Consider the following 12,988-nt stretch of genomic DNA (forward strand, 5'->3'; position numbering starts at 1 on the left):
TCACCACAGTTAAAGCTGTGACTGCCCTCTTTTAAATCTGGTCACTCTAGTATAGCTCCTGCACTTTTAACTGTGGTGCTGAAGAGGGAATTTCACCAGGTGCTGCATGCATACAAATGACAGCTGCTGAAATTCCCTTTTCTATGCAACTGTTAAAGATACAGGAGCCCTGTCCTCCTTTTCATATGGTCACCCTACCTAGTGGGATCAATGGGACTTATTCACTGATATAGGATTGCCTACCGTTTAGCCCACAACAGAGGAGGGGAGATCCCACAATGTGTTTATCGCGAGATCTCTCCTCTGTTTACATGCGATGCACGACGACCTCAGAAGAAGAGGCATCTGGACCACCATTTTTTTCGAAATTAAAGGGGCAGCAGCGCACGAATGCTCGTGCTCTAAAGGTAAGTGTTTTTTTTAAAAATTAAAGTACTTTCCCTGCTCCCCCCACCCTACCCCCGATGGGCGCAGCACTTCTAAGGAGCGCCGCACCCCGTGCGTGGCTCCCTGCTCCTCATGAAGAATTGCACGGAGCTGGGTCAACCCGCGGAACCTGGCCACATATTCCGTGGTCTCAGGCTCAGCCCAGGACCATGGAAAAACCAGGGCCAAAGGGGAGGGCTATATCCCAGGGCAAGTGAGGGATGATCACTCCCTGATCCCGGGATCCCCTGTGTGTCATGTGGACACACAGGGACGATCCCGGCGTTGGCCCCAGGATAAAGCCCTGTCTAGCTATGGCCTTACTCACCGATATAGGATTGCAGGCTAAATAGATCAAGGTCATCTTTGAAGGTGGTCAGTCTCATTATCAGATATAAACATTTTGTCTCTGATTTCAGTCCAAACTTTTTTATTTCTGTTTTCAATTTCATTAGTAAAAAATAAATTCTGTTGGCCATCCCAAGAGATATGGTCCCTCGCTTGTTATTCTGTTGGGGGAGGAGGGATATGATTCAGATGTGACAAACATGCTTTCATCAGTAATTATTTTGTAATTAGTCTCCTCTTAAGTTATCTAAAGGATAGTGATTAATTCTGCTGATTCTCAAATCCCCTGTAGAATTTAGGAGACACTTGGAAAACTAATATCAAAAGATTTCATAAATATCCCCAGTAATATTAAGAGGTAGAAAGAGGACCTATGGATAGGCAAAGATCTTGGATTCAGATAAGGCAACTGTTTTGCAAATGACTGGTTCTCAATGCAATAAACCAAGCAACTATACTTCTACTGTTATGCCATGGTAGACCTGCTGCTGGTACTGCTTGCTTGGATGGGATGCAAAGCTGACATTGACAACTGTAGGGTCAGAAATCCTAATCCTCTGCTTCACAAGTATCATCAGTCAGGAGACCTCATCATTGGTGGTATTACTTCTTATGGTCTCCTCATCTCCAGTCCAACAGCCTTCACTGAAGAACCCCCTCCAGAAATGTTGGATGAACTTGTGTAAGGACAGTTGTTTGCTTGATATATGTCCATTTATGGTGTCATCATGATGATCAGAGTATTAGAAATTCATAAAGCTGTGGAATAGGGGGTTACTGGATTCGGATGTAGAAAACAGTGGTGTATGTTTGTGTATGTGTGTGTTTATGTTGTTCCAGCAGCTATTAAACATTTGAATTCTCAGACAAATTTTTGGTTCCCTTATAGAGCTGCTATACGGATTAAGGGATTGTCTACAGTTTTTAATGGTGGACAAGTTACAGTTTTAGGAGCTCGTTTGCACATCCCACAATGTTTTCCAAATGCAGCTATATTAATGGAAACAGGTACAAATAACTGGCTTTGGGTGTGAGTGCTTGGATGGCTGCCTTAAAGTTTAATTTTAAGATTAATATGTTTCAGTAGGTTCCTTCTTTCCCTGAATCTAGTTGCCAAGGTCCTTTGAGGAAGCGCTCCTTGTATTGTGCAGTCACTGCCTTTTATTTTTCCATAGGGATAGGGTTCTGCAATAGCTAGAATAAGGCAGAACCCCTGCGTTATTTCTTTTCAAAACCTTTCTCCTCAGGCCTGTGCAATGTGCTCATCTTGTTTGTTAGGTATTCCTAATCAAAATGGTTTTCAGTTAGCTGCCAATCTAAGCAATTTGTATTTTATTAAATATGAAAACCCTCAGATCTTACCCAATGTCACCTTGGGCTTCCACATCTGTGATAGCTATGACAATGCAAGGAAGACCTATCATGCCACAATGCTACTGTTGACTACACTGGAAAACATTGTACCTAACTACATATGTAATGTCCAGAATATATTAACAGCAGTAATTGGGGGACTGGATTCTGAAATCTCCTTATATGTGGCAAACATCTTGGATATGCCTCTGGATGATCTCTCCCAGCTATTTCATGTAAATATTAAATAGCATTGGGGAAAGGATGGCACCATGTGGTACACCACACAGCAGCTCCTTCTTTAAGGAGCAGCTATCCCCAAGCATCACCATCTGGAACCTGCCCGAGAGGTAGGACCGGAACCACTGAAGCACAGTGCCCCCGATTCCCAATCCCCTCAGGCGATCCAGAAGGATACCATGTTCAATGGTATCGAAAGCGGCTGAGAGTCCAAAAGTACCAGCAGGGACACACTCCCCCTGTCAATACTCAGGCGTAGATCAAGAAGGATCACATTTGAATGCTGTAATATGAATGATGATGAGGTGAAACGCAGTGGCAACAATTAATATATGTTTGGAATATTCTGCTGTTACCAAATGCAACATTCATTTTAGGGTAATTCCTAAGCATTACCAGCACATCCTGGTCTTGGCATTTGCAGTAAAGGAAATCAATGAAAACCCTCAGATCTTACCCAATGTCACCTTGGGCTTCCACATCTATGATAGCTATGACAATGCAAGAAAGACCTATCATGCCACAATGCTACTATTGACTACACTGGAAAACATTGTACCTAACTACATATGTGATGTCCAGAATATATTAACAGCAGTAATTGGGGGACTGGATTCTGAAATCTCCCTATACGTGGCAAACATCTTGGATACCTATAAGACTCCACAGGTAGGTTATTTGGAGAGCATGAGAATCTGCCACAACACTCACTTTTATGAATATCATATGCTGGCTAATATAAAGCCATGGAGTTGAAATAGCAGAACATTGCTATAGTTCTACAAACCACATTTAAGCCATTCAGTATTTTAAATATGTCACTTCTTAATGCATTTTCTTGCAGATATATTTTGTAATTGGTGCATGGATACTGTAGGATACTACTCATTGCATTTATATTGATAACAGTGTATGCAGATTGCAGTTCTGCATGGCCTAGCTCCATTGCAATTCTGGTAGTAAGGAAAACCAATAACCCCCCTCCACACACACACAAACAACAACACTAAAACAAAGGAGCTATTAGGAGCTCCCCTTCATCCAAATGCAGCCCGTGAGAGAATGTAGGAAATAATGTAGGGTGACCATATGAAAAGGAGCACAGGGCTCCTGTATCTTTCACAGTTATATTGAAAAGGAAATTTCAGCAGGTGTCATTTGTACATATGGATAATCTGGGGAAATTTCCTCTTCATCACAGCAGTTAAAGCTGCAGGTGCCCTGCCCTCTTTTAAATCTGGTCACTCTAGTATAGCTCCTGCAGCTTTAACTGTTGTGATGAAGAGGGAATTTCACCAGGTTCTCCATATATACAAATGACACCTGCTGAAATTCCCTTTTCTATGCGACTGTTAAAGATACAGGAGCCCTGTCCTCCTTTTTATATGGTCACCCTAAATAATGCCACATGTTGTTTGGCCCTCAAGATCCTTACAGTTCTCTGATAGAATCACATGAGAACACTAAGTTTAACTCTTAAGTATTACTAAGTTTGGATGCAATCCAATGTCCCTGGAAAGACCGTATACCATGATATAGAATCCTTCCACTGAGAGCCTTATCCTTGAATGTGCTAGATGGCTATGGGATACTCAGTATTCTCTTAGATCAGACTGCTTTCCAACAAACCATTTTGTTCCCAACCAGGTGCCCATTAAATGTATGTTCATTTTTTAAAATAAATAAATAAATAAATAAGGAAATGACTCCATGTATGATTTATTTTCCCTCCACCCCAAATTTCTCCTTAGCTCATCTATGGCCCTGCTCCCATAATGAACACTAAAACTCCAGGACTTCCCTTCTACCAGTTGGCTCCTCAGGACGGCGTTCAGTATGAGGGGATCCTCTCTTTGCTTATCCATTTCAGGTGGACGTGGATAGGGATTGCTGCTATGGATAATGATAATGGAGAAAGATTTCTACAAGTGGTCATTCCACTGTTTTCTAAGAGTGGTGTCTGTTTTGCCTTCATAGAAAGAAGCCCCAAATTAAGTTTTGACACTAAAATTAGTGATGAAATTCTACAGGGGATAAAAAAATATAATGAAGTAATGGGCAGCAAAGCCAATGTAGTGGTAGTCCATGGAGAATCTTATTCCATGGCAATATTTCTCTTCATTCCATATCTCTCAGAACAAGAGGCCATGGCAAAGGAACTAAAGGGGAAGGTCTGGATAGTAACTGCTCAGATGGAGTTCACTTCAACTGTCCTACAAAGAAATTGGAATACAGAAATATTCCATGGCGCCATATCCCTCAGGATCCACTCTAGTGACCTACGAGGATTTCAGCAGTTTCTGGAGAGCAGAAACCCTTTTTACTCTAAAGAAGATGGTTTCATCAGGGATTTCTGGCAACATGCCTTTGGCTGTGAATTCCCAGATATTATTGTGGGCAAGGTGAATTGGAACATTTGCACAGGGGAGGAGAAACTGGAGAGCCTTCCTGGATCTTTGTTTGAAATGAGCACAATTGGACACAGCTATAGCATCTACAATGCTGTCTATGTGGTGGCCCATGCCCTGCATCATGCCATGTCATCTTCTAAGGCCAAAAATGGTGCAATGATGAATGGAGTAGGACCCAAACTTCAGAATCTTCCGTTCGGGCAGGTAATGGGCTCAAGCCCTCATATAATAGGGCACTCTATATTGTATTTTATTCTCCTCCAAAATCTTCTTAACATTTCCATCTTCCTTCCCTTGCCACAACTCGCAATAAAAGAATAGTCCCTATTTCAGTCAGTTGTTATGCTTTCCTCTTGGTGCTTTGGGAATATTTGTTATTACCATTGAAATTTCTAATTCTACAGATTCACATAGCATCCCCTCATGCAATCTCTGGGTCATATAGGATGAGCTCTTCCCCAGAAGCATTCTCCAGGGCTGGCCTTAAAGGTGGGCAAGCTATGTGGTGACTCAGGGTGCCAAGCTGATGGTGGCAGGAGAGGCAACCTGAGCTAAGTGAGTGGGCTTTTTTTTTCCACATGTAGTGTCTACAGTGAGCTACAGTGGCAGAAATCAGGTGTCATCAACCTTGCTTTCAAGGTTCTTCGGGTTCTTTGCGTAAAAACTACATAAATGATCTTCCTTCAATTAGCTTTTAAAGTATGTTTCTTTTTCCATTTCCACTTTCATGTCATTTCTGCTAGGTAAAAAATATTGGAATACAGCTGTACTTTGAGGCAGCATGACTTGGGATGGGAAAGTGACCCCCATAAGGGCCGTGCACCAGACCCACACCAGCCAACCAATTCTTCTTGTCACTGGCAAGTAGTGTTCAGCCGCCCACTCCCTCACTGAGCTGCTATTTTGTGTGAAAATGGAGGATCAGCCTTTTTCATAAAGGGGCCATTTAAGTAACAATACAGACATCACTGAGCTTTAAACATCAACTGGACATGTGTGCCATCAACAAAGCACTTAGGACTTCAAATACTGCAAATCTTATAAGTGCTAAACAAATAGCAAAAATTTAAGAGGTCAGGTGGATAACTTTTTATGTATTATTATTCTTCATTCTTATTAAAATGAAAAAAAAATGAAATTCTAAAATAAAGAATGCTTACCAAAAGTAGAGTGACCATCTTTTTGAAACCAAAAAAGAGAACACCCCACCATGGCCCACCCCACCATGGCCAGACCCAAGAGGGTGTGCCCACCCCACCATGGCCAGCCCCCAATGGGGTGTGCCCAGTCCAATATGGCCTTGGTCACATGTCTGATTCTACAGCTCACAATTAAGATAAACCTGTTCTACATAATATGTTGATCTCAAAATCACTGAAATATAGAACAAGTGAAACATTCAATGTAGGTGTTCTTGATGTTCATTTTGCTGTCTTCGCCACAACACTAGTTGTGAAAAGGAAAGGACAGATTCCTTTCCTTTGTCCACTGGCTTTGCATTAGAGAGAAAACATGCTGCATATTAAAGTTGTGGTAGGGAACAGCAAAAAAGAAAAAGAAAAAAAAGGAAGGAAGAAAGAAAAAGAACTGTACAATCTTCAGCAGTTCTGAGTGGCAGACAATTTTTTTTCTTTTCTTTTTTTGGAAATGGAATAGAAGGGTGTTCCAGCCGGCTCTGGCTGCTGGTGCCAGAATGTAGTTTGGAGAATTGCCAAGAATAAGTTTAGGCATCCGTGGTTTTAAGTGTGATGCAGTTATTAGCGCCCCCACTCCAAACATCAATGCCCTAATTCCAATTGGTGGGGTGGAAAGTAGGTTCACTGTAGGCAGAGCCAAGAGGGGATCACCCCCCCTCCCAGAAACCTCTCAAGAATAACACAGAGAAAGCTTTCCCACTGCCATTGCAGGCCCCATAAATCCTCTATATGGCCCTGAAAAACTGACTAATGTAGTGACTGGCTACTAAAAATGAAGGCATGAACCGATCCACTCCCAACATGGCATGCCTGAAGCCCTACTTAAATGCTACCATGCTGCCAAGATTCAATTCTTTTCTTTTAATTTCATTTTTTTTTAAATAATAATAATCGTACTGCTCAAGGTCCCAGCCTCCATAAATCCCTTATGTGGCCCTGATATATTGACTAACGGGGTGAATGGCCACCAAAGGCACTCCTTGGCCAGTGTGCAATTTGTCCTAGGGCCAGCCATGGCCTTCACTCAGCTGAAAAATAAGCCAGCCAGAACCCCATTCTTCAGGTGCAATTTGAATGCCAAAATAGACAATATTTTAAATACATATTGAGCAGCTACACTTCCCATCCCCCAATTTCTGCTCTACAGAACGTGCAGTAGGACTGATCTGGATCAGACACATAGCATGAGGGTAGAGGATTTTAAGTAGGGATGTGCTCCGCTCCGATTAGGAGCGTAGAAGCAGTAGCGGATTGGCCTGCTCCGCCTTACCCAGAGGCGGAGTAGGAGCGGACCGCGGACCCCCTAGAAGCAAGGCGAAGAGAAGCGCCCATTTTTCGGAGCTCCTAGTTCAGGCGGAGCGCTCCGGTCGCCATCTTGAAAACATTTCGCCATAGGATTGCATTGCGGCAAATAATCGCACATAACTACGTTGTTTTTGAAGCTATCATTCTGAAAATTCTTGTGCACAGAGAGTCCTGGATGGGGGTCATTTTGAGACCACTCTCAACTTTCTGCATCGTACGGGTCGCGGGCTATATTTTTGTGAAAATCGGGTCAACCGCGCGGCTCAAACGGCGTTTTCGGCTTTTCGCCCATAGGATTGCATTGAGGGAAAGAATCGGGGATAACTGGGGGGGGTTTAAGCTATCATTCTGAAAATTCTTGTGCACAGAGAGTCGTGGATGGGGGTCATTTTGAGACCACTCTCAACTTTCTGCATCGTACGGGTCGCGGGCTATATTTTTGTGAAAATCGGGTCAACCGCGCGGCTCAAACGGCGTTTTCGGCTTTTCGCCCATAGGATTGCATTGAGGGAAAGAATCGGGGATAACTGGGGGGGGGGTTAAGCTATCATTCTGAAAATTCTTGTGCACAGAGAGTCGTGGATGGGGGTCATTTTGAGACCACTCTCAACTTTCTGCATCGTACGGGTCGCGGGCTAGAAGTTTTTAAAAAATCGGCGGGAAAAATACCTTTTTCAAAGGGCTGAGGGGCAGAGTCAGCTCCCGGTCATGATGATCCCAAAGTTGGAGGAGGGCATAGGCAAAACAGGTAACTTGGGATTCTGGGAAACTTCTCTTTCTTCATCTGAACGGGCTTTTCCCCGTGTTTTTTAACACAGTAGCCCCACCAAATGCACAAACACAACCTGAAATCATATACTAAGCCAAGAATAAGAGATAGAAACACAGCACTGCTCCCCACCCTAACCTTGGTGAACAACTGAATAGATGTGGTGCAAGGGGATGAGCTCCCCTAGGGCATCTCATCGTGGACGTGCCCCCACTCTCTCCTGCACTGGAAGGCCATTAGAGCCTTCCAAAGAGAGTAAAACGGTGGAGCAATGCCTATCATGAGTTGAAGTGAATGGTCACTTTTCAGTGGTGGAGCAATGCCTGTTATGAGTCGAAGTGAGCGTTTTACTTCTTCTCAGAGCTGTTGGTGGCTGTCAGTGTCTTGAACTGGCAGCTACTTCCCCCTCCCCCGGGCACGTCCCCCTATTGCTGGTAAAAGACAGATATAGCCTTTTTAAAAAAATTCTTCTTGCTGTTTATTGAGCAACACTGCTGCTTTTAATTCCACCCCTCCTTTGTTTATTGATTGATTTATTCCATTTTATATGCATTACTGGCTTATCCTTGGCTCACTTCCTTATGCCCCCAGAAATGCCAGCTGCATGCCTGCCTGCCTTCCCTCCCTCCTCCCCTGCCCACCTCGCAGGGATGTTGTGTGTGGGGTGCCCGATTTTCAAAAATTCGCCAAAAATCAGGGGATGATGGGATTGCTTTGAAACTTGGCGTGCGTGTGTATATCCCCATGAGGTGTCATGGTGCCAAACATGAGGTTTCTAACTTGAACAGAAAAAAAGTTGTATAATTTTTTAGCTTTCAATGCAAGCCTATGGGGGGGGGAAACGGAGCTCCGGATCCGGATCCGGAGCTCCGGGCGGAGCGGAGCGGAAGTGGGTGGAGCAGGGGCGGGGCGGAGCGGCCCGATCCGGAAAATGGCGGATCTGCAAGTGAAGCGGAGCGGGGGGTCCGTGCACACCCCTAATTTTAAGATCCAGATTGGAGCCCTTACTATAAAGTAAAGATTAAAAATGGTTACAGATGCTAGATGCTGGTTTCAAGTTATGTCCTTTTGTCACATAAAACCCTAAATTCAGTCTTTTCTAAATCCTGCCTTTTCTTTTTCATTCTAGCTCCAACCATTTCTAAAACGGGTCTCATTTAACAACAGTGTGGGAGACAAAGTTTCCTTCAACCAGAATGGGGAACTAGTCTCTGGATTGGATGTGATCAACTGGATGATTTTTTCCAACCAATCATTTCATAGGGTGAAAGTGGGTAGAGTGGATCCTGAGGCTCCCATAGGTCAAGTGTTCACCATTGATGAAGATGCCATAACATGGAATGGCTGGTTTAATAAGGTAGGCTCCAAATGTCAGCTATTTTTAAAGAGACACTGAACTTACCTACAGCAAGCAGGATATTCCACTATGAAAGCAGTATGAAAGTGGTATATAAAAAGCAGGAGCCACACTACTGCTTAATAGTGGTACTGAAGTTCTCTGACAACTATATATTAGTTCTATATATTGAACTAATGGTTCTAACAAGGAGCTGTATCCTGAAATGATTGGTCTGCTGGGAGGCGAAAATCCATGTTTATGGAACTTAGGAAGGGTATAGAACATAGGTGTTCTGGGAAAGATTTTCATGAGAAATGTAGTGACATGGGTATTTACATAGCCCAAATTGAATTCCTGCAATCAGGCATAGGAAGGGGTAAATGTCACTTATTGTTTCATGTTATTTAATTTTATAAGTTTAACCATTTTTTAAGTTTAACCAGTAATAAATAGTTCTTGTTAATAATTTCTTATAAAATAATACCCATTGTTACAATCAAGAAAAGTCCCAAGAAATTGTAGCAAGTCAAGTATTCCCTATTGGGTCTGTTCAAGCATTTCTGAAATTTATTTAATTTATTACAATTTAATGTTCATGCTGGTAAATGCCCTCAGGGTGGGATTAAATGTTAAAGATGAAAAACAATATCGTAATCATCATCAACAACAGAATAACAGTAAAAAAGGCAATCTTAAGCATTAGAATATTTTAAATTATTTTTATTCAATATTTCAACAAAATAACAAATTAAAAATAATGAGAATCTAAAAAAAATAACAAGTTTAAAAACACTTCAATGCCTGATTAAAGAAGAATTGGGCCAAGAACCTTCTGGGTAAAATACAGAAAGGGGCTCAAAGCTTAAAGATTCCAAGCTCCATATTCCTTCATTATATTGATTCTTTTCTTTTTTCCAAATAGTCTCGGCCTCTTTCTCAGTGTACTGTGAGTTGCCAACCTGGTTCTCACAAGAAAATGAAGGAGGGGGAGCCATTTTGCTGCTACGATTGCATCCCATGTCCAGAAGGGAAGATTTCAAATCAGGAGGGTGAGAAATATACTGTAGACATTTATATATATAAAAAGAATAACTATAATAGAGAACAATGTATAAAATTATCCATATAGCAGAGTTTTCTTCAATATTGATCAAAAGGTTGTGTAAAGAGGGCCTGGAAGGAAGCTGCAAAACCAGAAAGAATTTGGCAGGGATCTTCGACTGCATGTCTTTGAGCATTTCTACACAAGGCTTTCATTGTGTGCTCATGATTGGTGAGTTACATTTTACACAATGCCATTCACCTCTAGGGATCCCCTCCAATGCATTCTGGACATTATAGCAGCTTGGTTCCCAACACAGACAACATGAGAAGAAAATATATTACACTTTGATGCATGATAAATTTACGGGAAATTTCAGGAAACCTGCAATACTGCAACAATAAATCGCAGCACCAACTATAGAACATATAGAACTTGCCCAGAAAAAAACAACACGTGGATAAAACCACACTGGTGAAACATGTGGCGGATCTTAATCCTGCAAGGAATCTGGAGGCAGAAGCCCTGGTAAGAGTGGAGGATTTTAGGCTTGTGTAGAAATGACCTCAGTAATAGTAAGTCATTAACACAGTCAGATAATCAGGCAGTTTGCTAGGCAAAATCACCAATAGCCACAGGGTAATAACAGAAAAGAAGGGAATATCTCATTTTATTTATTTTATTTATTTATTTTTATTTTTTTATTTATTACATTTTTATACCGCCCAATAGCCGAAGCTCTCTGGACGGTTCACAAAAATTAAAATCATCATAAAACAACCAACAAGTTAAAAATACAAATACAAAATACAATATAAAAAGCACAACCAGGATAATTAGTAATATATATTAGTAAAGAAAAGCACTTGGAAGATGCTGCTATAATCACTATAAAATTGATGGTTACTGAGTAGCTGGTTGATATCTCTGATCTCAGTAGCCTGTAACCTTCTGACTATAGAACATTCTAGAACTGTAGTTCCTTCCTTCCTTCCTTTTCTCTTCCCTCCATTCCAACATGAAAGCTGTAGGCAGTTTTGCCAATCAAACAACCCCCACCTCCCCCCAGTTCTTTAACATTGGTTGTGAAAGATGTTACAGAAGGGCATCATTGCCGTTGCCATGATTGCAGCTTGCCACATTGTGTGAACATAGACAAGGCGGCTTGGTCCTGTGGCTAACAAACCACTCAGAACTCATGGGCTGTTTTAGTGTCCTTGGTTGGCATGTTAATCACAGCAATATGCCACCAGTTCCTGAGTTTTATTGACCTGAAAAGTCATTCCAAGGAGGGTGATTATGCAAATCCTCCAGCAAGGGACTGACAAGTGCAGTAGAAGAAATAAGCCACTGTGGCGTATTTACCCCATAAAGATCATGTAAAACAGGACATAGTTTTAAACCAGCCCTTGCCATATTTCATATCATGAGTAGAAACAGTATCCATTAATTTTCATAGAGAATATTTAGAAGTGTGAGATTCAGGGAAGATTGTGAGTGACCTGCAGACCACCTCTTTTCCTTTTTCAGATGCAAATGACTGTGTGGAATGCTCAGCCAAAGACTATCCAAGCAAAAAGCAAGATTGCTGTATTCTAAAGAGAGTAACTTTCTTGTCTTATGAAGACCCTTTGGGACTTAGTTTAGCCTCATTTGCTCTTTCCTTTTCTTTTATCACAGCTCTGGTGCTGGGGACATTTATAAAGCACCACAATACTCCCATAGTCATAGCCAATAACCGGAACCTCACCTACACTCTCCTCATCTCTCTCCTGCTCTGTTTCCTTTGTGCATTGCTATTCATTGGTCGTCCTCACAAGGTGACATGTCTCCTTCGACAAACAGCCTTTGGCCTCATCTTCTCAGTGGCTGTTTCATGTGTGCTGGCAAAAACCATCATGGTAGTTCTGGCTTTCATGGCCACCAGGCCAGAATCCAGGATCAGGAAGTGGTTGGGGAAGGAGCTGGCCAGCTCCATTGTGGTTTCCTGCTCCCTCAACCAAGTAGGCATCTGTACTGGATGGCTGGCAACCTCTGCCCCATACCCAGATGAGGACATGCACTCAGGGACTGAAGAAATTGTACTGGAATGTAACGACGGGTCAGTGAGTCTATTTTACTGTGTCCTGGGCTACATGGGCTTCCTGGCAATGTTGAGCTTGACAGTAGCTTTCCTTGCCAGGAAGTTGCCTGACAGTTTCAATGAAGCCAAGTTTATCACTTTTAGCATGTTGGTCTTTTGCAGTGTGTGGTTATCCTTTGTTCCCACCTATCTGAGCACCAAGGGAAAATACATGGTAGCCGTGGAGATCTTTTCTATCATAGCCTCAAGTGCTGGGTTGATGGGTTGTATCTTTTTGCCTAAATGTTACATTATTATGCTGAGGCCTGAGCTGAACAACAGGGAACAGCTAATCAGAAAGAAATCCTGAAATATGCCCTGTTTTAGGTAGGGATGGATGAACACACCCATGTTTGGCTTCGATGGACACTTGCTAAGGTGCCATCACTGCAAGTCCCTGTTCTCAGTGCTATGTGAGCTTCTTTGCAGGTCAGTGA

General features: G+C 42.3%; 1 protein-coding gene across 1 annotated transcript; it reads left to right on the forward strand.

Moving 5' to 3' along the window:
* Positions 1-1,247: 1,247 nt before the first annotated feature.
* On the forward strand, positions 1,248-12,861 carry LOC134405602 (vomeronasal type-2 receptor 26-like). Its single transcript, XM_063136843.1, has 6 exons — positions 1,248-1,456; positions 2,745-3,036; positions 4,119-4,982; positions 9,178-9,405; positions 10,310-10,436; positions 11,960-12,861. Exons 1-6 carry the CDS (start codon positions 1,248-1,250, stop codon positions 12,859-12,861), a joined length of 2,622 nt encoding a protein of 873 aa, XP_062992913.1.
* Positions 12,862-12,988: the final 127 nt, after the last annotated feature.

The sequence above is a fragment of the Elgaria multicarinata genome, chromosome 11 (assembly GCF_023053635.1).
Source record: "Elgaria multicarinata webbii isolate HBS135686 ecotype San Diego chromosome 11, rElgMul1.1.pri, whole genome shotgun sequence".
In the NCBI taxonomy this organism is placed as follows: Eukaryota; Metazoa; Chordata; class Lepidosauria; order Squamata; family Anguidae; genus Elgaria; species Elgaria multicarinata.